This window comes from Ixodes scapularis, unplaced genomic scaffold (genome assembly GCF_016920785.2).
Source record: "Ixodes scapularis isolate PalLabHiFi unplaced genomic scaffold, ASM1692078v2 PGA_scaffold9__187_contigs__length_104089568, whole genome shotgun sequence".
Lineage (NCBI taxonomy): Eukaryota > Metazoa > Arthropoda > Arachnida > Ixodida > Ixodidae > Ixodes > Ixodes scapularis.
The window spans coordinates 14393299-14420988 of record NW_024609884.1 but is presented as its reverse complement, the minus strand read 5'-3'; the positions used below and the strand labels follow the sequence as shown (position 1 = coordinate 14420988).

The 27690-nt window shown below is 44.7% G+C and overlaps 1 protein-coding gene across 1 annotated transcript; it reads right to left on the bottom strand.

The window, feature by feature from the left end:
- Positions 1 to 173: 173 nt before the first annotated feature.
- LOC8035853 (nucleolar protein 9) lies at positions 174 to 27690 on the bottom strand. Its single transcript, XM_029976817.4, has 12 exons — positions 27625 to 27690; positions 26898 to 27015; positions 21010 to 21257; positions 18171 to 18356; positions 12669 to 12834; positions 10874 to 10981; positions 10584 to 10719; positions 10283 to 10475; positions 9738 to 9866; positions 5129 to 5305; positions 3472 to 3615; positions 174 to 455 (listed from the first exon to the last, which is right to left on the bottom strand). Exons 1-12 carry the CDS (start codon positions 27688 to 27690, stop codon positions 189 to 191), a joined length of 1938 nt encoding a protein of 645 aa, XP_029832677.2. The 3' UTR covers positions 174 to 188.

The following is a 27690-nucleotide window of genomic DNA, read 5'->3' as shown; positions in this document are numbered from 1 at the left end:
CTTTGGAGACCACTTTTACATGCTTGTTTAGTTCATGCCATTTGGATATAAATTTATTTTAATAATATTACAACTCGATCATGAAGACAAATGAGGGAAGCAACCACACACACAATTGATGGCAGGCCAAGAAATTATATAAAGAAAAAAAAAAGAAAGAAAGCAAAGCAAAATGGTGATGGGAGTTTTTATTCTGTCTCAAGGATGCTTTGAAAGATGTTGATTGCCTTCTTCTTGCTCTTCTGGAGCTGGTTCCATTCATTGCGACGGTGCTTGAAGTGGTAGAGGGCAAATTTCTGTACTGCAAAGCTCCCAAACGCAGAGCCCGTCAAAAGGTGTTCCTTCTGAGAAAGCTCTTCATCAATTACTATCTTCTGATTCAATGTGGCTACGTCCCACACATTATCGAGGACCCGGCTTCCATACTTGTCCATAGCCAACTCGCAGAAGCAGCCCTGAAACAAGTACAGATAATTTAATAGCGAGCACTGCTATCCCAAATATCTGTTCCTTTGTCTATTAATTACTTCGAAAGTGTATTTGTGCAGGAGAAATCTGCATGGACAACCAATCTAAGATTGGTTTATCAAAATATTTGATAATGCATGAGAAAACAAGGACACTCGAATCTAGTCATGTTTTGTTAATATGACAACCCTTGGAAGGGCCCTGCTATCAATTTTGATATTCTATTCATTGTGGCGATATGTGTTTCTTACAGTACATGCTGCTCAGGAACCAAAGCGCAAGCCTTAGAAGTAAACACACTTTGTTGTTTCTCAACACACAGCCAGCCTGTTGTCGAGGGCACGCGGCATGATGACAGGCGTATGATACTACAGTGGAATCAGAAACACCACAAACATCACGTGCAAATGAAACTAGACTAAAAAGCTTAGGAACCAAAAATACAATGAAAATGGCACCCCAACATTTGCATCCTTTGTGGGGCCCTCGACTCAGTCTTTTGTTCTTCTTTCCCTCACAAGCAATCCCATTTGAGCTAGGCAGCTTCGAAAGGCCCACCATGCAGTGATGGAAGTACTTCGAGAGATCTTTCAAGCCTGTCATGACAATCCGACGTCCGGACACCTTGGTTACAGTCGTATTCGTGAAAAGTATTACTGGCCCAAGCTCCCCAAAATCGTCCCCCTCTATACACGATCATGCCACGACTGCCAGCGATGCAAGAAACTGCTGACAAAGCCAACAGGTCTCCTGCAGCCAATTCCTCTGCCAACTGCACCGCTAGAGCGGATCAGAATGGATCTACTTGGTCCTTTTCCACAGTGGACCCTGGAAAACCGTTGGATAATCGTAGCCACTGATTATCTAACATGATACGCTGAGACAAAAGCCCTTCCATCGGGAACCGCTGTGGAAGTCGCCAAGTTCTACGTCGAGTCCATCATCCTACCACATGGCGCTCGTCAAGTCCTCATTACAGATCGGGGGTCAAAACTCGTAGCACAGCTGACCCAGGAGATACTTTGTCTAAGCCACACCGAACATCATCGGACCACAGCATACCATCTGCAGACCAACAGACTGATGGAGCGGCTCAACAGGAACATTGCCGACATGATCACTATGTGCGTCGACGTTGAGCACAAGGCATGGGATGAACTGTTGCCGTACGTCACGTTTGCCTACGACATTGAAGTTCGAGGAACCACTGTAATGACACCATTCCAGCTGGTGCATGGCAGAAAGGTGACAACGATGCTCGACGCTATGCTACCCCACGACCGAGAAGACGACGGATCCAACGACGCCTAGTTGATAACCCAACGAGGAGGTATGCCAGCTCGCCCGCCTGCGGATTCATGACCAACGTGCTGACGCTGGACGGTACAACCTTTGTTGTCGCGATATCCACTCTCAGCCCGGCGACAGTGTGGGCGTAAGCACCCATTTGCCGCCGCGGTCTCAGCGAGAAGCTGTTAAAACGGTACTTTGGGCCCTACAAGGTGCTTTGTCGACCCGAGGACCTGAACTAGGAGGTGACGCCCGTAGGAACACGGACTTCATCACGCCGCCCTCCACGGCTGGAAATCATCCACGTCGTGCGCCTCAAGCGGTACTACGCTCAATAGGACTGTGAACCGTGTTTCCGTACTACGCTTGATAGAACTGTGTTTTACAAGCCTTCATACTTTGCCATTCTTTTTGTTTGTTTTGCTGTTTTGTTTCCTGGTAAGGTGCATTGAGACAATGCGCTTTTAAAAGGGGGGGTAATGCCACGCGCGTCACTGTGCGAGCGTGTTTGTGGCCGAATGGTTAATGTGCTTGGCTGTTGCATGGATGCTCCAGGTTCGATTCCAGGGAGCGGACTTTTCTTTTATTTATTTTTTTCAACTTGACATTCCCGTAAGTTCCGAGAAGCTTGTCGTCTTAATGAGTTATGAATGTTCTACGCGCCAAACGTTATACGTCAAATGTTCCAGAAACCCACGCGGGTACAAGAGATACTCCGCGTGGCAGTCCGGAGTCAGTCTTGCCCCAGCGCTTGATCCTGCAGTTTTGCCGCCATAGATGCCCGCGACGCTAGCCTTTTTCAATATTGTTCTGGTCACAAGTTTGCCCCATTAAACGTTTAGTATGCTTCAGTTTTCATTGCCTCATCAATTGTGATTTGTAACAATTGTCATTCGTAATATTCCTTTAAATTAGCATAGATTTTTCATAAGACAGTGTTGTTCACGGTAGCGAATATGATTTTTTGAGAAACTAAGTATTTCCCAATAATCAAAATTACCATGTTTGGTTTTTGCTATTTCAATTTTTACCATGAATAGCTCCCTGAACAAGATCATAATTTAAGGCAGTGTTAAGGTAAATCCAATATGATAAACCATTTATAGTGTCTTTTTTGGCAAATATACAGGCGATTTTATAGTTTTGTCAAAATGTTCAGCTAGGAGATACCTGCTGACAATCCATGAAAAACTTTAAGATAAGTGCGACCACCATAAGGTATACACATATACAACAGCAAGAGTCTAGATCTCTGGTAGTATATCCAATCATGGCTGGAGTTCACAATTGGTCAATTCTAATTTCCCATTTCTTTGGTGAGGCGGAAAATATTTGGTGGTCGTGTTTGCAATATTTTTGCATATAAATCTGAGAAGTCACTGTAACGACATTACTCTCTAAGGTTCCTTTTGAAAAATAGTAACCCAGTTACAGTTACAAGTTATTTTCACTAAGCAGCAACGAGTTACAGCTGCAAGTTACTGAAAAAAGTAACTAGTTACTGGTGACGCATTACTAGTGATTAGTTACTACCCAAGACTGCCCTCACCCATTACTCACTGCATAATGTAACACATTCACTTTATGACAACTTTTGGCAAGAATATGAAGGTGGTCACATTAACGGGAGTCGACTATAAATGCTTGCCAGAAATATCAATCCCAGTGTGCCTAATGCAATGGTTAAGGATTCCAAAAGGGCATGAAATTTACCCGGAGTTTGTTGATCAGTTTGTCTCGAGCCTTGTCGCTGACAGAAGGGCCCTTTATGAAAGCATCCAAGACATGGGAGCCAGAGGGGGAGCAGCTCAAGGCCTTTAGAGCATTCACTTCCATGGACAACAAACTATCCACTACCTAGATATAAAAGAAAAGAAAAAAAAAGGGGGCAGTATTTTATATGACCAATCATAGCTTGGAGTTTTAAAGGCTACTTTGTAACTTGGTATACAAGGTATTACTATTAAATAGGAATTGCTCGAGGATTTCAAAGTTGATTAGATTGCAGTTGATTGAAGCTCATGTTGCCAGAGAAAATGATGTTTTTTTGGTGCTTTTAAATACATATACACTTTTGAGCATTGTAACCAGAGACAGAACTATTCAACAGATTGGGGGGGGGGGGGGGGGGGGGGGGGGGGGAGGCTATGTTTAATTTCCTTCCCCATATTCTTTCCATTAAATTTCTGAAATATCTGGGAAGGGCAATCAATCGTCGCCGCCGCCGCCCCCCCCCTCCCCCCCCCCTCCCTCCCTCCCTCCCTCCCTCCCTCCCCTCCCCCCCCCCCTGTTCCAACACCACTAATTGTAACGGTCTAACACTTTCGCGCATGAGAGTTGGGATGACTTTTCACCCAACTGAAAGGTCATTACAATATCCTCAATTCCATAAAAATTTAGTGGACAAACAGCTGATATACTGTTCACTACCCTTAATAAAAATTCAGCTGTGTACACATACAAAATTCAAGGTTAGGGTATGATCAATGAGCCAGTCACAGTTACACAGCAGAGATATACAGGGTGTTATTTTTTAAGCTTAAGAGATTTGTTAAAAACAAGCTGTGAAAGCTACACTTATGCGGTTTGTGCAGGTGAGTTATGCGGCTAGGGGGACATAGTATAGGGGCAATCGTAATGATCAGTCATCTAATTAAGTAAAATTAGGTAATTAGCTTTTAAATTAGTGAAAATAGACATGTGGTTCCAATTAGAAACTTGCTAAGCGTCATCGAAAACCACTAAATAAGTAATTTTTAGACAGACTTTGAGCATGCGAGAAGTGCAGTAGTGCACTAAAGTTACACTTGTGCAGCAAGAGCAAGGCTACAGGTGGCAATAATACACCTGCACAATATTTCCGTCTCTTATCATAGCCCCAGTCTTGTACCTGATGCAAGATTGGTACCTTCAGTGCACTACTACGCTTCCCATGAAGTATTTTTAACATTTATTGATATAGTGGTTTTCTATGACGCTCAGCAAGTTTCTAATTAGACCCATATGTCTATTTTCCCAAATTAAAAAGTTAATTAACACATTTTACTTAACTAGACGTCTAATCGTTACGATTAGCCCCCTATAATATGTCCCCCCGTGCATATAACTCACCTGCACAAACTGCACAAGTCTGGCTTTCAAGGCTCTTTTTAAACAAATCTGTTAAGCTTAAAAAAAAAAAAAAAAAAAACTGTACAGCACCTTAACTGGTTTTCAGCACACAAAGTTTATAGGCATGTGAAATGGACTAGAATATACTCTGCCTTATAAAGATACTAAAAAATTTCCAGCCTTTGCATTGTGACACATGCTAACAATAACATTCCAAAGCAAAGAACCTCCAAAACTATCCTACGATGGAGGCACGCACCTTCTTAGTCTTGCTAAACTTGAATAAGTTCTGCAGGAGAAGGCTTCCTTGGTATACAACCTTCATCTCTGGCTTTATCGTCTCATAGCTCTCATAGGTCATCATATGCAGGGTGAGTGGCACAAACAAGACGTTGCGATCTGCCGGCTCTGCACAATGCAAGGTCTCCATGATGGCCTGAAATGACAGTCCGAGCAAACACCGCTTTATATTTAAATACAACAGTATTTAGGCAAGACACATAAATATTGGTTGGGTTATGGGGATATTTATACAGCATGTAGTTGGTCAGCCATTTAAAGTTGCGACGGGTCACTCGCTGTAGATGAGCAATTTAGCCAGTGCAGTACAACCGCTAGTCTGGGGTCTTTAAGGGGGGACACTGGCTAGAGGTCGAACTTCTTAACTACTCAAGTGATTGGAATGAAATTTAGAGAGGAGATTTAACGTCAGATGTAGGTGTACTGTGCAAACTTTCAGCTCTCCAGAACAACTTTACATACCTGCATAAGAAAATGTGTCACTCTTTGTTAAGAAATCTATGATATGCAAATTAAGCTATTAAGCACCATTTTGACTGCTAGAATATAAAGTGGGGGATGTGGCACTTCGGGCTATCTAGTTTTTATAACTCAAATGTAAATATTTCAGGAAGGGTGATTACCTCAAAATATGAGATGCAAATCTGTCCTATGTCAATTTTTGAAAACTTGACTTTTTATCACTGAGGACTTTAACTTAAAACAAAATAAAGTAGATAGCCCGATTCCCCAGTAAATTTCAGTTCAGAAACATCTTGATTGTGGTATCTGAACACTTTCACCTTCGAACAAAAGATTCCTTCGTATGAAATTTGCAGCAAAAAGTGGAACTGAGAAAAATGCATTCAAACATTGAACTCCTTTACTTTGTTACTGCCTCACAACTGTTGAAAATATTTTATATCATCGTAAATATTTGGCGTATGGTTATCAAATTTGGTGTGAGGGTGTATAATTAGTTTCTAAAACTAAAAACGTCAAAATTGAAAAATGAATTTTTTCAAAAAAATAAAAACTTTAGGCCCATGTCCCCCCTTAACGTGCACCACGCAGTAGTGGTACACGACTGCACGCCGGAACAATGCTCATCCAGATCGAAACGGGCAGAGGTGGGGCTCGAACCCAGGATCCCTGGGTTCTGCAGCGCGAGCTTTCGCTCCGCGCGCGTCGAGCCGGGTGTGCGCTTTAGCCCACTCGGCCACCGATCCCCCCCAACATAAATATGTATCACTGCATGCATATAGCCAACATCCTTGCAAGGTATACTGATATTGAATAAGTGATCAATATTGTAAACCAGAAAACCATGAGTAGGCAACTCGCGGCACGTGGGCCGGACACGGCTCGGGCGCGAGGCAATATTATGTGGTCCCCGGCACGCTACGAGAAGAGACCCCCACCCCCCCACACACGCACGCATACACTCGAGGACCAATGGTGCAAAAAGTATAATTGGTGGCAAATGTGGTGTAAGGGAACATTTATTTCCAAATGGCATGCCTGGGGGTTAGTTGATTATTCACGTTCATCTAACGGCAATAACTGTGCATCAACGTGATGCGTTGGGAATGAATAATTAAGGTATGTCGTATATAGCATAAATGTCGTCCGGAATCAGGACTTGTACCATACATCATTCACTTCAACACTTTTGTCCCACAGAGCCTTATTAGGGGGTTGTCCAGTACTACACAAAAACAGAAAGTTTTCTGCTGTTCTTTTTTTAGCTTTGTAAAAACATCCTCGCAAAGCCTTCCTGATCCTGATTGGATGTGAGACTTGGCATTGCTGCTGGCTTTGGCTGATATCTCATACCACCCTAACAATCGCTTTGCTTGGTAGTAAAGCATAGACCCTCCGGCAAAGAAAACTGCAGCCACCAACACCCCTGATGACGACGCACCCGAGAAGTTTGAACAGTGCAAGAGTGGAGTCAAGGTACCCAAGGTACAGCTCCAGAATTTCAACGGTGAGATTGGTGAGTGACAGAGCTTCTGGGAGCAGTTCTCTAGTGCGGTAAATGGAAACAAGCCAAAAGTTTCACTACCTACACATTCTCGTTACCAGGCCAGCGGTTGCAGCGATCGCAGGTCTACGAACTACTGACGCCTGCTACAATGAGGCGATCCAGATACTTTCTGGTCTATTCGGTGATAGACGATGCATCGTACAAGATCATCTGGCAAAACTGCGAACGCTGCCCTCCTTCAAGTCACGAAACGACACCAAGAGTTTAAGCCGGATGTAGGACCACATCCAAATAAACATCCGTAGACTGAAAGCTCAGTGCATTGGGTCGGAGGCGTATTCCATGAAGATGGCAGACATCATGCCCAAAGGCCTACTGAAGGACCTGGTCGTGGAGTACTACCGACGGGCTTACTCTTCCTCTCCAGCAACGCGGACCAAAGTCGTTTTACCGAGACCTGGAACAGCAGAGGATCCAAATAGCCACTCAGCTGGTAGGCACTGCACCTGCAGTCCTCCCAGCTGAAGGTGAGCTGTCCAAGATCCTGAGCTTCCTTCAGACCGAAGTGGAGTGCAGAGAAAGAGCAGGAGTAACTGAGACGCGTCCAGAACCCAGAAGACACACAATCAGCAGCTGCAGTGCTGTGCTCTTGTACAATACTGAATTAGGCTGCTTCTTCTGTAGAACGATTGATCACACAACTGCAACCTGCACTGGTGACCTACCATTTGAGGAAAAGAAAACAAGGTTATCCCATGATATGCGATGCTTTTGATGAACCAAGAGGTGACACCGAGCAAGAAACAGTCGTAGAAAGCTATCATGTTCCTCTTGCTCAGGAGGACACACCACATCCATTTGTGCAACCTTCACTGGAAGCAAGCATCACTGGACAAAAGACCGTCATTGCTAGAGTGCAAAACGACAGCCCTGAAAGTCAAGACAGCCTTCCTGACACCGACGTCCTCCTTCAAACGATTTGAGCCTGGGCTATTACTGAAAATCAGAGCTGCTACTTTCGTGCTATCAATGACGGAGGCAGCCAGCGGACATCTGTTTGTGACGATTTGTCCCGCAAGCTCGATCTTAAAGTTCTTAAAATTACCACGCTCAGCCAGAACATTCGGAAATCCCATAGTATGATGGCAGCAAGTACAACATGTCCAAGTTCGGCTGCAAAGTCAGTTCGACCAGACAGAGTGTCTGATGAAGCAAAGAAGTGCAGTGGAAGTCCTGTTCATCTGCAACGACATTGTACAAGCACCTACCAATGACAAATTGATTTCCAGCGTTGAACAGAAAGAAAAGATCGCCAACAAGCTGATGTTCCCAGGCGTGCCGTCTCCGCCTGGCATAAGCCTCCTTATCAAGTCTGATAAATTATGGATGATCACAAGAAACGAAGTGCGTTGCTGCAAGGGCAATAATAATCTGATAGCTAGCCATCAACACCAACTTTGGCTGGACTTTCCAAGGTTCAATGTTGCCAACGAGCTTCCTGACCGGATCACCACAATTGATTACTTCCGTCCTATGTGTCGGATCATTAGACGCAAACAATGTGGGATTGACCCAGCAAAGCATTCCCAAGTTCAGAAACAGCAGACTAGCAAACCAACCGAGCTACTCAAGCAAAGGAGAGAACTCAGCAGAGTTGAATGGTAATCCAATGAGGACAGTAGGACAACTCCCAAGAGTGAAGATTGAATGGCTATTAACTGACTCACTGGAGAAAGAGAATGATCAGACCGCCCCACACAACCATATCATCATTGAGCAGGTGACAAAGGCTGTCATGAGCTCGGAAAATACTAAGCTGACGAGTCGTAACACCAGCGTTGCACACAAAACAGCCTATGCAGAATGATTCGGAGGAGGAAATAGTGTGCACAGTCTTTCGCACTCGCTCAAGCTCACCAGATCTTTGTGTCACATATCGGAGGTTGGCCAAAAATTGTGAAAAGGAACCGAATCCAAACAGGTCAATTCTGACAAAGATAGACACTGTAACAGAATTACGAAAATGCGGCTGGTCACCGACATAACTACAGTTTAGCAAAAAAAAGTTGATAAGAGGATGTAACGGCTACGTAACAAGGAAGATAAAGTGGATTGGACAAGTTTGAGAAGCTTTAGACAGCATTGACAGTAACTAGTGATCATACTTTGCGCTGATGAATCAATGAGCGTTTGAAAAACTGTTTAACTGCTGTACACCTATACACCGTACAGGGGCTCCGGAACCGGGAGGGGGGGGCCTGAGCACTTATAAGAAGTGCCTAGGCGCCCTCCGAATTTTTTTTAGGCCTTCCAGCACCCGGAACCTTTATATCTTTCGTAGCACCCCCCCCCCCCCCCCCCCTCTCACATCATGTGACTGGGACGACTGGTACCCGGGGCACCCTGGCCCCCCCTACTATGCCACTGGCCACAAATCAACAGACACAACAGACACATAGTCAGGCTCAAGCAAACACACATAATTTTCTTTCTTTCTCAATATCAATTACCGGTCTGTAGAAATTCTGCTTAAGATGGCTGCAACCTCCTCTCCAGGCACTCAAATCGAAAGTATAAAAATCAGAGCAATGGTGTTTACCTTTAAGAACCTGGCCTGGTATGTTGAAAAGCGGGCACAGGCAGCAGCCACGCAGACTAGGACCGTCGTGTGTCCATGCACACGGAGGTCGTCAAATCCTGGTGCCAGCTCCTCATACATTTCCTGGAACTGAATACCAAGGTAGGAGATTTTTTAATCCCAGGCATCAACACGCCCAAGAACTTTAAAAGAATAGTAGTAATCCGCACTGACGATGTGACTGCATAAATGATACCATTCTTATCTGTACGCACCCTTCCTCCCATGACATGTTTACAGCTTGATGGAATCAACACTGTGACAATTCCAAAGAGGAACATGAAAGCACATGGATCAAGAATATCTTTAGGTGAATGAATTCAAAAAAGGTAAAAATTTCTACATGGTTCCAAAATAGCACCACTCCGAAATATCTGCACGTGCGCCCATCGTCAGTGAAAAGCTCTTTGTGCATTCATGCAATGTCACTCATCTACGTCTAGTAGCAGTACTGCACTCACAGCAAGGAGGAATTAAAAGTCAAGGGCTCTTCGACAGCAACACACCTGCTCGGCAGTTACGGCACATTCAATGGCCCGCTGCACACAGAAGTTGGCCACAGGATGCAGCGCCATCGTGAGAAACTGCCCAGATAGGTATTTCTTCCATATCTTTGCAAATGACTTGGCGGAAGAGAACTTGAAGACTTTTTCCACCATGAAGGAGGCGCTCGTATCCAGAAGCGCAGGTGCAGGCTCCCTGCATTACAGAAAATTGAGTGTCCTGCCCATAAAACTGAATGACAAAATAGTTGTAACTGGTAGTTTTTAAACTATTTGTAAATCCAATTTAGTGACAAGCACATACCTTTCATTGTTTGAGCGAGCAAATAGGGTCTTTCCGATGTGCTTTAAAAGGGATGCAAGAGCCTTCTGATCCTTTATGTGCAGAACTAGCATTAATGTCTGCAGCAGTAGTGATGTAATGCTGGTCGTGATAACATCTGCAACAAATACACACAAAAAAACAAATGAGCGCATAATAAACAAGTCAAGCTCCATGACCTTTAGTATAGGTGATGCTACGTATGTTGCAGTAGGATGGAGAAAATCTATTTTTTTTTCAAACTCCAGTTCAAAGAAAATACTTCAACTCACCAAGTAAATCTGGCTGTTCCTTCAATGCAATGGTAAATTCTTTGAGCAGTCCTCCAAATTCTTCTGGGACTTCGACAGCTTCAACAGATTCATTTTTATATCCATCAACTGAAAGCAATATATATTAACAGTTGAACACAAAGGTGAGATGTATACTGTGCACAGAGGCCTCCTTTGTGCCTACATACATTTGCAGTGCCTCAGCAATGGCGACTGTACTCATTGTAAAAAAAAAACTTATTTAAAATGATAAAATTACAGATTTTTTATTCTTCTAAGAAAACCAAGGTAGATGCTCTCAAAAAATGTATACTGCTAAAAGAGAAAAAAAGTGCTTAGATGTTGAGTACAGGTCGAACACCCCTAAAAATTTTAGTGTACCAAATTCAATTTAACCCCCTAACAGTTCGTGACGAGATCAGTTCGTCACGAGTGATTATCCATTTTCTGGTTTATGACAAGCTCACCTTGTCACAACTTTTTTGGCACTGTTTCCATGGCTTATGACGAGGCAAGCTCGTCAAATGTAGTTTCATGAGCTGACCTCGTCAGCTCGTCAAACCAAATTAAACCATATTGGTTAATAGATTAAAAGGATAAGGAAAATTATTAAGGGTTAATAAATTAAAAGGATAAGGAAAACAATTCCCATCAGATTTATGAGCAGCTGATATTGCCCCCTTAGTCTACAGCTATCCCAAAATACAGTTTAGAACAAATGAAGTAAGCTGCACAAATGCACACTACAATCCAATGCTTGGTGAAAACATACTATCAGGTAGGCTCTCACCCAGCAACTATAAAAAACCAGTTATGTTTCGACAGCTGCAGAAAAACCAAGGCAGCTAGTATTGCCATGACTAGCAGACAATGCCATATCTCTATGCCCACTCCATCCTCTAATCAAAGCTCAACACAGCGATGTCACCGTTTACCCCCTGTAAGAGGAGCAGATAAAGTTGCTCTCTGCATAAAGATGCCTGGTTCAAATGAGGGCTGGAACTCGAAGTTTAGGCTTCTGAACTATTCGACAAGTCCAGAGAAAATGGGCATTAGGGAGATCACAATCGTAGCAAAAGGCCACATGGAGAGTTCTCACTCATATTGTTTGTGAGCACAGTTGAACCTCGATTTAACGAAGTCACCTGGACCCGCTAATTATTTCATTAAATAGGAAACTTGGTAAAATCGAGAAAGGGAGACCTCGCGTATAGGCTGCGCGAAAATCCAAATTCGTACGTTAAATCGGTAAATTCGTAAAATCAGGTTTCAATAAATCTAGGTTCAACTGTATACTTTGTGCATATCTTAAACTTGAAGTAGACCTGTTCTGTTCTGTTCTATGGTACATCAAAATGCCCTAGAAACTGCCCATTATATTGCTACCAAATATAGAAAATACATTGGCAAGATCAAGCAGAGGGTGCACTTTGTCCAGCCTGCTTTTTTACAGAGGTCGGTGTTTACATAACAGAAGGCCTGTGGACAGGATTCTTTATGTCTTCTTCCTCGACAGAGCGTGGAGCACAGATAGGATATTAGTGCTGTGTCAGCATTCAGCTAAGACTCGTGTTAATTTATACGTCAGCGGAGTGCTGCGTCAGAAACACAAACGAATAATTCATGCTGTGGTTGCCCCCATGGGTTTAGTTCTCGACTTAGCCGCTAGGGGTGCGACGATTGGATCTCCAACCCCAATAGCAAAGACAACATCTGAGTCATTTACAATGCTGCTACTTTCTCACAGATAAGCACATGCTGCCAAACAAACATGTCTACATCATACTGATCTCACCAAGAGCCACATCTGTCCGCTTCCGCGTCCGTGTCAGGCCTTTGCTGTTGCAGCCTCCCAGGACTTGCACCAGTGTACGAATTACAGGACTTGCCAGAGGACTGTACATGAATTCCTGAAGGTTGGCCAGGCAGAAACGTCCAAGATGCAATACCCAGTATGTCACCTGAGAAAGAAAATATTTCATTTGTGAATTTCTGATGAGTTTACATACACTCGAAGAAAGCCACTACACTTCATAAGTTTTTTTTTTTTTTTTTTTATTAAAAAATGAATGCCAAAAGAAACTTGTGTTCAGGTCACGGTGAAAGATATACAGAGTGTTTGAAATAACCAGGCTCGATCTAAAATGGACCGTAAAAATCGGCGCTTTCACGTAGCAATCTAAACTTTACGTCAAAGGTGTATTTCAGAGGTCGGTTTTATCTTGTAAAATTACGAAGCGTAGCGCCCTTTGTGTAAAAATTGGGGCAAAAAAACTAGCCAGGGTCATTGGCGGACGGCGACGCAGGCTACAGAGGTGAGTAGCGAGGCGCGTTTTTCATGTGGGGAAAAAACATATGTTTTGTCCACTGCTGTGTGGGCATTTTGTACTGCATTCCACTGTCTTGTGGTAAGGCTTATGTGGGCCGAACGGGAAGTTGCATTAATGACAGACTGAGGGAGCACTGAAACACTCTTCGTACGACTCCGTCTGGGCATTTAGCAGTCCACTGCAGTAGGTGTGAGTGCACTCCTGTGTTTGAAAATACAACTATTTTAGGACGATTTAAGAGCAGAGAGCGCGGGAGGTTCTGGAGGCTTTCAATATCAAAACTTTGGGTGATGGCTGCATAAGCTGCCCGTCACTTGCTTTGACACATGCTGAGGAAGCATTCTTATTGGCGGGAGTGCCCCAAGCACATTAGAAGTGTTTTCTTTTTCTTCCGTTTTAAGACTGTAACTTGGGGGGGGGGGGCTATTGAACGGGGCATGTGCAGTCGGGGAAGGGCCATTCTTTGTTTTTTCTAAAGTCCTATTAAACTTCCAGCTGTGAGTAAGCGCTTGTCTGTCGTACATGTCCTCCTTTCTGTCATGGATTTTGTGCGCTTTTAATTTCATCGTGGACTTTATCTGCCAGCTGCAACGCGCGCGGTCTCCACACCTACATTTATCTTGCACCATAGTTTGGGTGAAGGTCATCAGAAGTGCAAGACAAAACAGTCTGCATACCCACCCAACAGTCTTTTTTATGAAAATTACAAAAACCTAATTAACACATTCACCGGATCGTGGCTCACGCTGTGTATGCCAGCTGTAAGGCCTCGAATATTCAGTACTTTCACATAGTATGGGAGCAACATATGTGAGAAAAATCAACTCTGAAAAAAAACAAACTTTTGCATTTGATTTATTAGCCTTGACCTAGCTCTGCGCTGGGTAGATACTTGCCATAACCCACCGGTGACCCACGACGCACCATATGAAAACAAATGACATCCCGCGCGGCTTGGGTCACAGGTGCCCCACACGATTCACCCAAATTGTTGTGTCACAGTGTCCAGACAGTGTTGCCCTCTTAATTTGAAAAGGATTATTAGCAGTATGCTCGCACAAACAAGTGCCAATCTTTTAATTTTGAGAGGAGGTGACATATTCTCTTCTTGGCACACCCTACAAGAAGTTTGAGACAATATGCGGGAAAAACTGCGCCCGTACACTCAAGTTGCACGGGTTGCTATGCATCGATCCGTGAGAGCACCAACCAAAAGCCAGAGTGATGGCGAAGAAAGTTGTCACATTCTATAAAAACTGTCCAAAAAAGCCATAAAAAAAGAAAGAACTAGTATTTTAAAGCAAAACATCAGTCTTCTTCAATATCTCACTTATACAAGGGAGTGAACATATTGTTCACTCCCTTGTATAATGCCCCCTGGGGCCCTCAAGGAAAATAAATGATGATGATGATCTGTCTGTCTAGTGCCCGGTGCAAAGTCGGGCACCGGTGGGTCATGTGATGAGGCCCTAGGATTGCTTGGCACAGCACCAACTGCAAGGCTGCTCGTGCAGTCTCTTGGCAGCATGAAAGAACAGTTCTAGCTACCAATGTTGCAGAGTTGCCACACCGGAGTGGGAAAGATTCTGGAATCATTCCGCACTTTCGCGACCCCAGAATGGAGTGGGAATGGAATGGCGGCAGCACTGGGGGGAATGGAATTAGATGCCTTTTGCCCGGAATGGAGTAGGAATGGAATGGGCTCAGTTCTCATGCAAGCTATGTTGATTTTCATCTAGGGCTTTCGGGCTGATGGTGCAATTCGCTAGCGCTTGGTATAGTGGTTCTTGAAACAGCATCATTGCCCTGGAGGTGACCGACGGATTCATTATGTCACTGGCTTATGCTCCTTCGAGGATAAAAATGGTGCGCCTTAGGTGAAGCAACCAAACGGTAGATAGACAAGGTGTCATTCCAGGTGTTGCGAGATGCGACAAAGTGGCTGTTGTTATCATGCCCGATTAGCATGCAGCTTTTAAGCCAGGGTGTCGAACCGAACCCAAACCGAACACCGGCACAAAACTGCTATTTCCTACTGAACCGGAACAGAACTGTAACCGAAATCAAACATTCGATATTGAACCAGAGCCGGAACGGAACCGTAATCTCATGTGGCAATTACCAGTTCAATGGAAAAGGTTCGGAGTAATAAAATCTGAGCCGTACCTTCTTGCGGGTGGAAACGCGAAGCCAAATAAATATATACAACGGTGGCGTTAGCGGGTCATTTATGACTAAACAAACAGCTCCGACAACAAGGGGACACCTCAGTAATAATAAAACAAAGAAGTATATTTCTTCACGTCTATGTGCAGCATGAACTGGCGTCGGCGAGTCGGCGAGTCGGCGTGAAGGCGTAAGCTTCTATACTTTTCTTCAGCTAACGATGAACCGCAAAGGACGCTACGAGCCATTGGAGCCAATTTATAGCTCGGAGGGCTCAGATGTCCTTCTAGTTGGGCGGAGCAACGCGGGGAGCGCTTAAGTCACGAGACAAGCTACGAACTCTGGATTGGTTTGTGTAGTTCATAGCGTCCATCGCGGCACATCATAAGGTGAATTGGAGTATATCTGACTGTGCTGAGAGTGTAATGAGCTATTCTTTGTGTTTGTATGTGCATGCACACGTGCACGCGTGTGTGGTGTGTGTCTGTGTTTCTTTTCTTTTCTTGCTGATAAGCAGAACAGAACAAAGTAAAAACAAAAAGTTGACGGTGTCGGCGCGCTTGTTCCGCGTTGGTGAAATCTGGGGGCCACAAGAGGCGAAGCCACGATTAGCGCGACACTGCAGTGTTGATCGCCGGGATGCCAGTCGCCCAAAACCAACGTTGCTTAAAGAAAAAATATAAAAAACTTTTTTTTTGTGTGTGTGCATTTTTTAGAAACGGCAAGTCGCCGTTGATTTCTTTTTATGTCCTTCTTTTGTTTTAATTGTATTTCGACTAGACTTCGGTGTCTTTTAACTAAGTCGTTCGAGTAAGTAGTTCGAGCATGCTGTGCGAGTATAGTTGGCTGTCTCAATTTGGATGAGCTCGGGATGAGCATGTACAGAGGGTACAACGTTGTCATACTCTGGCAGACCTAACTGCTATCTAAACAACTGGCAACTAATTTGTTTTTGTGGGTAGCTTGCGAGTGCAGTGTGTGCTATTGCCACGGTGTCACTGTGCGTGCTGTCTGATTGACTTCACATGTGAGTACTATACTTTGTTACTGTTTCCAAGTGCCTGTATAACCATGTAATTTTTAAAAAGATCACAAAACAAAATTAAGCATATATTTGTTTTGCTGTCCTCGTTTTCGCAGCATGGCTTCTGATGACCTAATTTTTTCTAATTAAGGTGACGCCGTGTTATACTCACTTTTTCTCTTAACAACTAAAAGCTGTGGTCTTTTCTTTCAAGAACCGCTTTGTACTGCTTTACGCTTGGTGGAATCGGTAACCAAACCGTTATTTCAAAAACGTGCCTTAACCAGAACCGAACCGGAAAAAAATGCTAAGCAACTCGAACCAAACCGGTATAATAACCGATTCGACTCCCTGCTTTTAACCCAGCCATCTAGTGTTTGCGTGGAACACAAATAAAAAAATGAATTGAATGTACAGCAAACTTAAAATTTTACGTTTTAATGCAGGTTCCATAATATGGTGGTACAGTCCCTTGTGCTGGCGCTGTATACCGAATGCAGTTTGTGTGTGGTTTTCTGTTCTTGCCGCAGTGCATGGAGATTTGGGGCAAATATACGCAGCGTCGCTGCTTCTAACAGCGCACTAGCGGTGCTGTTGTGAAATATTCGAAGCAGAGAGCAATACAGCTTCTTCTTGTGCCACGCATGAACTAGAGATTTTGACGGACTTATGAAACAAACAACACACTAACCATGTATCTGGGGAGGGTATACACAATCCGTTTGCAAAGAAAATGGGAGGTTTTAATTTTTAGCGTCTGTTGCGACTCACGAGCTTTTTACGCTTGATTGCGCGATCGATGTCTGCAGTGACAGGAGGTTGCCACGAAGCACTTTGTGTGACCACCCTACGACTTAGCAGAATGAGTGCTTTGAGAATACTTTTGAAGTCGTGTCTGCGTTTGGTCTGTCAACGACCATTTTTTTACCTTTAGGAATTAAAGGAATGGGATAACGAAATTCAGCCAATCCAGGAGTGGGAATGGGCCCAGTGTCTCCATTCCAAGGAGTTGAAAGGAATGGAATTGCCGGAAACTCCATTTCCCCGGAGTGGAATTAGAATGGAATGGGGGCGCCCACTCCGCAGCACTGGAAGAAGGGGTGCCCAATCTCTCCCCCCCCCCCCCCCCCCCCCCCCCTTAAGAAAAAAAAAAAGTTTTCTGTGAATAACTTGAATATGGTGTCAAGATTTGGTTTGACTGGGAAAACCAGTCAAACCAAAATCAGCAGCAGCACAGAGGAAGGTGACATCAGAGGTCCTAGAGGCCAAGTGGATATTTCTACACCCTGCAATCAGACATCAGCTTTTTATTGACATAGTTTCCATGTTTTGGTGGTCACAAAAATTGTTCTATATATTCTAATATTTTTATAAATTTTAAAAGTTGTCAAATTATTATATCCGGCAACTGATGCCTTTAAGAACATGAAAGCCTGACTGCATAATGTGAAGTGCCAGTCACATACAGATTAAGCTTTGCAAACCCACGACACAAAAAGGATAAAGTATGATAGAGGTGTACAGTACAATCTAACCAAAACACATTTAATAAGCTTCAAAAGGAATACCAGCACACATGTTTGACATTCACTTGTGGCCTAATCCAAGTGGCCAAGGTTTAATAATGCCAAACACAATCCAAGACAGCAAACATTTTTAAATTGTCGCAAGGACCCAATTTGGAATTCAAAGCTTGTGGTTGACCAACAACCATGGTGGACTGAGCTACTTTTACCAAGAACACGTGCAGCGATATTAAAAATTCCATGCAACATACCTTGTCATGAGGGTTTACAAGAGCATCCATGACAGCTTTTCCTTCCCCTGTCTCCCTTTCTGATTCCAGGGCTCCTTCCTCATCCTTCACCTTTTTCTCCTTGCTGTTTTTTGAGCGTTCTTCTTTGATTCGACAGTTTTCCTCCTCTTGGGCAGCTTCTGCAGATTCCTCTTCAGCTTCAGTGAACTGGCAAACAGTAATATATTGAAATGTAGCTTTTCTAGCGTCAGCAGTTGTTCTTTTTTTCAGTCAAAACAGCTTCATTTGGCATGAAAGCTCTCGAAAGCCCTCTTCATGCATGAATTTGTAAACATTTTTTAAAAAACTACTTAAAGAACAGTCTGAATGGCATGCCTGCACATGACTTACAGCTGTTCAAATTTTGATTATACTTCCTCGTAATTAGTAAAAGTGACAGTTCAAGGCCTAAGTACAATTTAGCCCATGGCACGGGTCGGCAATCGTTTGCTGCAGTGGGCCAAATCAGCGGAAAGCGGAGACGGAGGGAGCGGGACAGAGAAACGGAGGTTGGGGGCAGAGGAGGGGGATATTAGCTTATAAAAATAAAAGATAAAAAATGAAAGCCGTTTACAACTCCCTGTAACGCCGAATTAGAGCGCAGCTCTCGAGGAGGAGGAGGGAAAGGTAGTGAGGGTCACATGTTCTCGGGGAGGGGGGGTCCGTGACCTTGGGGGGGGAGGGGGGTCACATGGCCTTGCGGGTCACGCAACCTGGGGGTGTCACATGACCTCGGCGGGTGACCCCCCCAGAGAAATTTTTCCGCTAGATTGGGCGGGGAAATTTTTCCGCTAGATTTAGCGGGAAAATGTTTCCGCTAGATTTAGCAGGGAAGTTTTTCCGTTAAACTTAGCGGGAAAATTTTTTCGCTAGATTTAGCGGGGAATTTTTTTCGCTAGATTTAGCGGGAAAATTTTCCCGCTAGATTTAGCGCGGAAATTTTTCCGCTAGATTTAGCGTGGAAATTTTTCCGCTAGATTTATCGGGGAATTTTTTCTGCTAAATCTAGCGGGGAAATTTTCCCGCTAGATTTAGCAGAGAAATTTTTCCGCTAAATTTTAGCGGGGAAAATTTTTCCGCTAGATTTAGCAGGGAAATTTACCCATAATGCACCGCGCGGTTACGCCGACGGCTAAGGCGAAGGCGACGCCGCTCATGCCGGAAACGGGCGCCTAAGAGCTGCACTCTAAAAATAAAAAAAAAAATCTCTCAAATACTAAAGGGGATGTGCAAAGATGTTCTCATGATCCAGGCACATGTAACACAAAGTTGTTAAGCCCTCCCTCACCAAGATTTTGTATGTTCAATATTGCTTGCCATCAGGGCCGTAACCAGGGGGGGGGATAGGGGGTTCTGACCCCCCCCGAAATTTTTTTCTGGGTACGGCCCTGGTCGGTGCACTTGCAGCCAGCCGATTTTAATCTCCACCTCTGCGCACGCGCAGTGGCACCGGTCGGCTACCGGGTACCAAACCGGGACCGGTTCTTCGGTTTGCTATAACTCTCCATTATATGCCACCGATGCACATGATTCATAGGCGAAAATAAGACAAAATGGCCGCCGTTGTCCTCGAAAACCCCCCCCGAAATTTTTTTCTGGGTACGGCCCTGCTTGCCATGATGCGAACATTCACATTAGAACTCTTACCCAAAAGTTGTAAAGCATTTTGGAGGTGCTTATCTGTTATTCACAAGACCAAAATCTAAATTCAGTCTTCATTTTGAAAGAGTATGTTCACAGATATCAATTAAAGCCACAGCGACATTCTGTGGATTTGAAAACAATGTCGTTAGCTGGAGTTTCATTTTTCAGGCTATTGTCTGTTTGGGGATCAGCTGATCAGCGAACTCTATCTAGCAAATTTCTCAAACTTATTTACAGCTAATGTGTCCGATTGTACCAGACTTACAACTAAATATACCCTTTGTCCTGGAGGGTATTTTTGGCAGGGGATGGGGGAAGGTGGGGGGGAGGGGGTAATTTTTGGAGGCGTACCGGGGGCGAACTCTGGCCTATGGGATTACCCCCATGGACATGCCATGAAAAAAAATGGTAGGAAAAATGAAGTCATCTCACAAGCTTCCATCTCTTGAAACTTATCAAGCATGTCAACAATGTTAGCTGCATGCCTCCGAATTTGTACTTGGTATGTCAATAATGCACAACTGGGGCTGTGAAATTAGCCATTTAACACAAATTAATGATTAATGAATTAATTGCCTACTAATTTGTTAGCCAATTAATTGTTCAAAAGGTGACCCTCCCATGGTGTTGTCACGGACACCAGTCGCTACTGAACTCAACTGAAAGAACTAATTCAGCGGCAAGACTTTTCCTCCTCTGCAGGACAGTATTTTTTATCCAAAATATAAAACTGCAATTTTTCTTTATTTTTCATATTTAAATATGTTTGAAGATCTGGAAAACCTATTACTATCTAATATCTTTCTGTCTCTGCTTCTGCCATCAGCCCATAGGATTTGAATGCATGACAAACTATTATACAAAATTAAATAGCTCCATTAAAACTTACCCTTCCTATCATAGCTAGGGTCATACGAATCCTGGCGATCGTGTTCCTTAAACGTATAAGGTTATAAAATACATATAAGAAATACTTTAACAAGTTTATTAGCCTTCACATTATCTCTAACAAGTAATCTACTAAGGGCCAACGATTACCACCGATTAAGAATAGGTGAGAAATTATCTGTAAGTGCAGCATTCAACAGCTAGCGTAGGATCTAGAAACACTGCATAGAAAAACAGGCTTATGTGATCTTCGAAGAATATAAATAAAAGCCTTTCAAAGGTAGCTCACAGCAGATGGGTCCCGCAGGTACTTGAGCGCAGCTTCCAGGAGTGTTTGAACTATATGACTTGCAATGCAGTGCATGCACACCACACGAAAGTTGCTTGCAAATGCTGACATGAAACGAGTCAGAACACTGGGATCCGTTGTCAGGGACAAAACCATCTGAACACAGAGGCTGACTGAAGAATTGCGGCAGCAGGAGACCTCCAGTTCCTTGCCACGGGTCTGCTCAGCCACATTTGCCACGAAGATGGCTGCAAAGGGCAAAAAAACACTGCTTCAACTGGGTACAATGCTGCCAACCTATATTGCAAGTTTATACTTAATCTACTCGGACTAATGCCTACGAGCGTAGGGTGTCGCCTGACGAGACTCCATGCCGATTCTGTTTGCCTAGATTCGTGGAAATATGCTCACGTAAGCAGGGGATTTGCCAAAACATGCTCAATGTCTCATTTGAATTATTTATTTCAAATACCCTAGGGGCCAGAGCAGTGGCGTAGCCAGGATTTTATTTCGGGAGGGGTTTAACGGCATCCCCCCCCCCCCCCCCCCCCCCTTGAATGACGGAGAATGAGCTCGCTGACACGGGCGCTCAGACAAAGATTAGGGAGGCACTGTTAAGATAAAATGGGTAACGCTGCATTGTCGTTTTTCAAAACGGAGCAGGCTTCATTTACAGGAATACGGGCGGGGTGGCTCATTGTTCTACTGTCGTCGTAATTGCGGCGCACCAACCTTAAAAACTTCCTCACAACACACAACTCCCTCCACTTTTCGAAGTAGCACTGCAATACCAACGCGTGAAGGCCAGACAAAACACAAAAATAGCTATAGTTTCACAACAAACAAAAAAATTAAACAGCGAACAATTTTTTTTCGACACTGAAAAATTGGAGCAACTGACCACGCACAAACACCAGGGGCCCATATTTAGAAGGAAGGTAATTCTGAAGAATCACAAAACCAAATTCTATCATCAATTAAAGGTTTAACAAATTCGTGCTACAGAACCAGATGCCGAAGGAAAGAGTGTTATCTTTGCTAGGCCGTTTTATCTTGCAGCGTGGTCCAAAGGCAGCAGCAGCATATCCTCGGGGTAAGAAGTCATCAGTGCGAACTCGTCGTTCGTCACTCGGAGAAATGACATGACGCACCACAAAGAAACTACACGCCGAACGTGGAAAGGAACTTGACTAGCCTTGCGCCTGTGCGTAGTGAGAATATAAAGGCTTGTCTCTTCAAGTTTTGATGTTCCGTGAAACGAAGAGATTAAGCTAAGAGTAATAAGGTATTGCATCGAATGCCACCTTGACATACAAAGCAGAAAGCCAGACGGACTTCATCGCATCCGTGAGCGACGATTTTCGCAAAGTCAAGGAAACTTCGCCAAAGATAGGGAAAGTTTAGGCGTCCAATGCAAGAGGGAGAAACGTGAAGCGCCGGTCACGTCTGCGGTATACAGGCGGTCGCCCTCTGTCCGGAGGCCCTATTTCAGAACGTCCATCGTCTCCTCAAGATCCTAGTGGCTCTGCAACTGCGGAAGCTGAGCGCTCGTTCTCTTCACTACGACGGTTGAAAACATACCTGAGAGCGTCCACTTCGAGTGAGCGATGCTTGGTCTATACTTCGTTTCAGCTTAATTCCAGACGCAGCCGATGCTACAGGCGTGAACATGTGGCCCTGAACAGTGCTTGCACTGCACGAGCGCGCGTGTTTGGCAGGGACGCTGAAAGCCCGGAGCTGGCACTTATAGCATCGGCTACGTCTGGACCTAAGTTGAAACAAAGTATAGCGTTTTTTAATGTTCACCGCGACATTAAAGTTGAAGCGGAGGACGTCCGGGATATTTTTTTCCGTGAACGCAGGCGGTTTCATTTTAATGTGTAGGCGCTTGGCATAAATGAGATGATAAAGAGAACCTGTAAATTGCATTCTAATATCACTAGTCACAGTTACCTTTTTATTCGCGGTATATTCTAGTCGAAAGCACGTACTTCTGATCACAAAAGGTGTGTGTGAGCGCAGCGCCACCCGTTGCTTACAGTGCGATTGTTTTTTTCTTTTTTTACCATTCATTTATTATTCCTTACATCACTGACATTATTTATATTATCACCGTGTGTTCGTTTTGTTATGTTCCCATTGTTTTGATTGAACTGTGTTTCAGTGAGGATAGTTTGTCATCCTTCGCCCCACAAATGTTTCGAAATATCCGTTCTCTATATATCCGAGATCAAGGTCCGCATCCCATCGAATAAACATGAATTAAGCAATATTGCATATTTTATTAATTTGATCTTTTTCTACCCCACAAAAATTTTTTCTGAAAGCCTATAAGTTGGAGATGGTCCGTTCTCCCCCGTTGCTCCGTGCCTCGTGTAAAACCGACTGCGTGAGCAGGGGAGCGAGCGGGCCCCGTTTGGGGGGGGGGGGGGGGGGGAGGTAGCTTTGGCATTTCGGGAGGGGTTTTGACCCCCCAAACCCCCCCCTCTGCCTACGCCACTGGGCCAGAGGCATTATTGGGGGGAGTGGGTGTTACTAAGGTGATTAGTTATAATGTTTCGAAACAAGGAGTCGTCGCCTGATGGGGACAATATTCTCCAGAAGGTCATTCCAGCTCACAATGGCATTGGCAAGGGCAGAATAGAAGTAGGCCGTTAAGCTGCACTTGGCCCAGGCTATTTCGCAGGAATGATCAAACTTTGGAGAAACGTAAAAGGTTAAAAAGGGATTGATGTAAGGTTGGGTCTTAGTAAATTTTGTGCAAAAGACAAGGGGGGGAAATGTTACGATTGTGAATGTTAAGTTCGGCTTTTATGGCAGAGACACTGGAGAAAAATGAGTAATTAGATGGGATGAAACGAACGGCTCGGCTTGATTGAATTAGGTTTGCTAAAATGAATTGGACTCCAATTCGAGTCTGCATATTTCATTTTTGGGCAGACAGGGGTAACGTAGAGAGGATTGTTTACGCATAGGAGAGAGGAGTTACTTAAAGGGATACTTCAACAAAATTTGAAATGTTCCCGTCGTGTTCAAAAATAGGCTGAATATGATCCACAATGTCCGTAAATGACAATCGCACGTTTGTATTTTGAGCCTGGTGGCTGTATTTTTCGTTATAAACGGCCCACTCTGGCAAGCGCTCGGAGAAGGCCCAGCGGAGACCATGTGACATCCAATGCAATTGTGACGTAGGTTGTCTCAGGACGAGCAAAGCTACGGCGAGGCTGACGTCGAGAGGATGGCCTCGTCGTTCCAGCTACCAAAACGGCTGCTTTTGTATGAATTTTGAGTGACGGGTTAATCTTCTATAATCTTGTAGGGGGACAATAGCGACTTCTGCGGCACACAAAAGGCATTCTCAAGAAGAGGGGAGTTCCTCCTTCCCCTTTTCTCTCGTCGTAGTCGGAGGCAAGACAACCTCCGTCACTAGCTGTCAAGGTTCCTAGATGGGCATTACAAGCGAGGCGTTAGCGACATCCACCAGGTGCTCTTTGCTAATCGTTTAATTCGTTTTAAAATTCCTTTTTCTGACTTTCTTAACAAGATATTGGTATGTTCGATGTGATGCTTCTTTTTTGAACACATAGACCAAAAAATGAGCGCCGAAATTTTGTTGTAGTATCCCTTTAAAGTTGCGGTGCAAATACCCTAAAGTGCGGTGTTCTGAAGCTACGATAGTAATAATATGAGTATGGCAGGAGGGACCAGGAGGGACCAGAAGGGTATGCGGAGCACAAGTTTGTGTGCTTCTTGCATGGGGGATGCAATGATATCAGAACGCCAAGCTCTTATTGTCTGACTGAAGAAAATACTGGGGAAACCTCAAGGCATCTAGCATTGAGGTCTACGCACTATCCTTTCAATCAAAGCCAATCAGAGCTCGGCATTGTCTTGACGTCACCGTAACCCTTGCGCAAGAAGCAGACGACTTGCTCTCCACATTGATGTCACTGGACTGCCCTAATGTAGAGCCTTCTTCGCAGGTAGGGCTTGGGCCGTGGTCATGCTGCGAGCGCTTGGCGGTTCAGACGAGGTGGTGGGACCGCCACGAAGCGGTGTTTACTGGTGGGCCAGGTGGGTTAACATTTTTGTAATTAGCCGCCGCACACTGTAGCCACTTCACTGGGACGCGTATTAATCTACCTGGCTCACCCAGACTGTCACCGCTTCTGAAAAGGCCAGGTAGGTTAACACGCGTCCCAGTGACACACACACATATTTCATTGACAATGACATTTCATTGACACTTGTTACGCAAATTGCATGCTGTAGGGACATTTCGTTGTGCATATATGACTGGGGTGCGTGTTAACCTAACCAGCCCACCCATTCACGCCGCCTCGCTGCGACAGTCTGCCATGAAGCGACATTACAAAAATGTTAACCCACCTGGCCCACCCCTACACGCCACCTCGTCAAACCGCCAAATGCTTATACAGCATGCCAGCGGCCGAAGCCCCGCCCGCGGAGGAGGCTCCACTTTAGGACAGGTCAGCAGCATCGATACCATCAGAAGTAATGTGAACCAATACTCCTTAGTATAAACAAGGGCTATACCGTGAATAACGAAATTTGGCTGGGGTTTTGATGGTAAGAATCCTCTGCCATGTAATGCACCAGTTGGCTATTTTATTAATGTCATTCTACAAAGTTAAAAGGTAACCTGGAGTTGTTACTTTTCTTGCCAGAATGCAATCATCAGCAAAGAGACAATAGAGGAAGAAATGTGAAGTGGAAGATCATTTACGTATACTAGGAAAAGCAGAGGCCCAAGAACAGATCCTTGAGGGATACCAGGTGTAACAGGAATGGAAGCGGAAGTTGTGTTATTAATGCAAACATACTGTGAACAATGCCGAAGGAAAGAAATAATCCATGCTAGTACCTGAGGATCAATGCTTACGGTGGAGAATTTATGAAATAAAAGGTTACGTGGGACCTTATCAAAGGCTTTGGCGAAATCAAGGAAAAACCGCGAATTGGATAACAGGAGCCCATATTCTGAAAGAGGCCATTAGTAAGACAGGTAAGTTGGATGTCACAGGACAGGGACTTGCGTAAACCTTGCGAAGAGCTGCAAAAAAATGTGTTAGAGTCCCTCAGGGGTGGATTTAGGGACGGGGGTGGGAAGGGGGGGGGGGGGCGATTTCCCCCTCCATTCCACCCCTCTGCCAAAAGCCCCTCCAAGGTGAACTTTTTTCTAAATACCCCCCCCCCCCCCCCCGCAAAAAAAAAAAAAAAAAAGCAGTATTCGTGATGAGTAAAGCTATACGCACTCCGGAGTGCGCTTCGCGCGGAAATGGCTATACGCACCCCTCCGAGAGATCATGCCGCTCGGGCCACCCTTTTCGAACGGCGCGTGAATCACTGGGGCGCTCGTTAACACAGCCCCCCGCCTGCGTTCACGCCGCTTCGCGGCGACAGTATCGGCTGCTAATTACAAAGCGTAACCAGTACACGCCGCTTCGCGGCGTCCAGCCGGCAATCCAAGCCCCGCTGTCCCCGATCGCACCTCCGGAAAGGGAGTCCGCTACCATTTAGTTCTGCGAAGTTTCTCGACAACATTCGATTTTTTTTTTTTTTTTTACTGTTCATCGCAAAAAAGGAAATATCGTAAATATCGCCAAATGCCTCGACAAAACAAAATGTTTGAGAAAAAAAAAAAAAAAAAAAAGTTGGCCCACCGCGGATCGAACCCGCGTCCACTTGCGTATGAAACGGACATCCTAACCCCTATGCCATGGCACCGCTTAGGAACCTCGTTGTGTCCACTCCTTTTATACGAGAAAAGCGGAGTGCGTATAGCCATTTCCGTCCGAAGCGCACTCCGGGGTGCGTATAGCTTTACTCATTCGAGATACGTTGGAAAAAAAAAAAAAAATTACCTTTGTCCTCGTCATCTTCAAAATCAGAGAGGAGTCTGGTGTACACCTCGGCAAAATAATCCTCTGTCTCCCTGTCAAGCTTCGGTATCCCGTCGGTTTTTGATTCGGTGTCCCATTCCTGCGGATAATGACAGCCACGATATCGAAATGAGCCTTGGGCACCTCTTGGAGCAGCAAACTCTCCACTTGACTCTTGGCGATTTTTTAATCCGCGATTAGAATCACGATAAGGAGCATTCCTTCGTCCTCTGCCGAAGCCTCGGTTTCCTGCACATCGGAATTTCCCCGGGACCCACGCCGCGAATGCAGAGATGCGTCACTGTGCTGATGGTCCTCACGCCTGTTGAAACGGTTATGACTTCCCCTACTCGATCTGCCACGATCACGGCCCCCACTTCGCGAACTGGGACTTGTCTTCGGAATGTGCCATTTATCACAGAGAGGGGGCAAACTAAAAACGAAAATTGGTGGGGCACACGGGGAATGACATCGCCACACGAGTGACGAGCACGCACAGTACGCACGCCATGTGTTGTGTGAAGGCTACAAAACCGACTTGACTTAGAGACTTGGACAACTTGGAGGAGCCACAAAAGAAGATACACAAGGAAAAAACAAAACACTAGAAAGGTGCACAGAAATGTCGAATAAAAATAGAAAGTTCCTAGTAAACCGTTAGTAAAAAAATAAAATTGAAAACCTAATGGAACCACACTGGATTGCGCACCTTGCTTGGTCGCTGACGTCGCTGTTTGCACGAGCGGCCACCGGCCACATAGTGACTGGCGGCCAT

Bases quoted from the DNA above. Each gene is read 5' to 3' on its own strand.
- LOC8035853 (XM_029976817.4), bottom strand. From the start codon at position 27,690: ATGGCCGCCAGTCACTATGTGGCCGGTGGCCGCTCGTGCAAACAGCGA. The intron at 21,258-26,897 runs GTAATTTTTTTT...TGCCCTTTGCAG, and splicing joins TGAAGATGACGAGGACAAAG to CCATCTTCGTGGCAAATGTG. The intron at 10,982-12,668 runs GTGAGATCAGTA...TATTGCTTTCAG, and splicing joins GCGGACAGATGTGGCTCTTG to TTGATGGATATAAAAATGAA.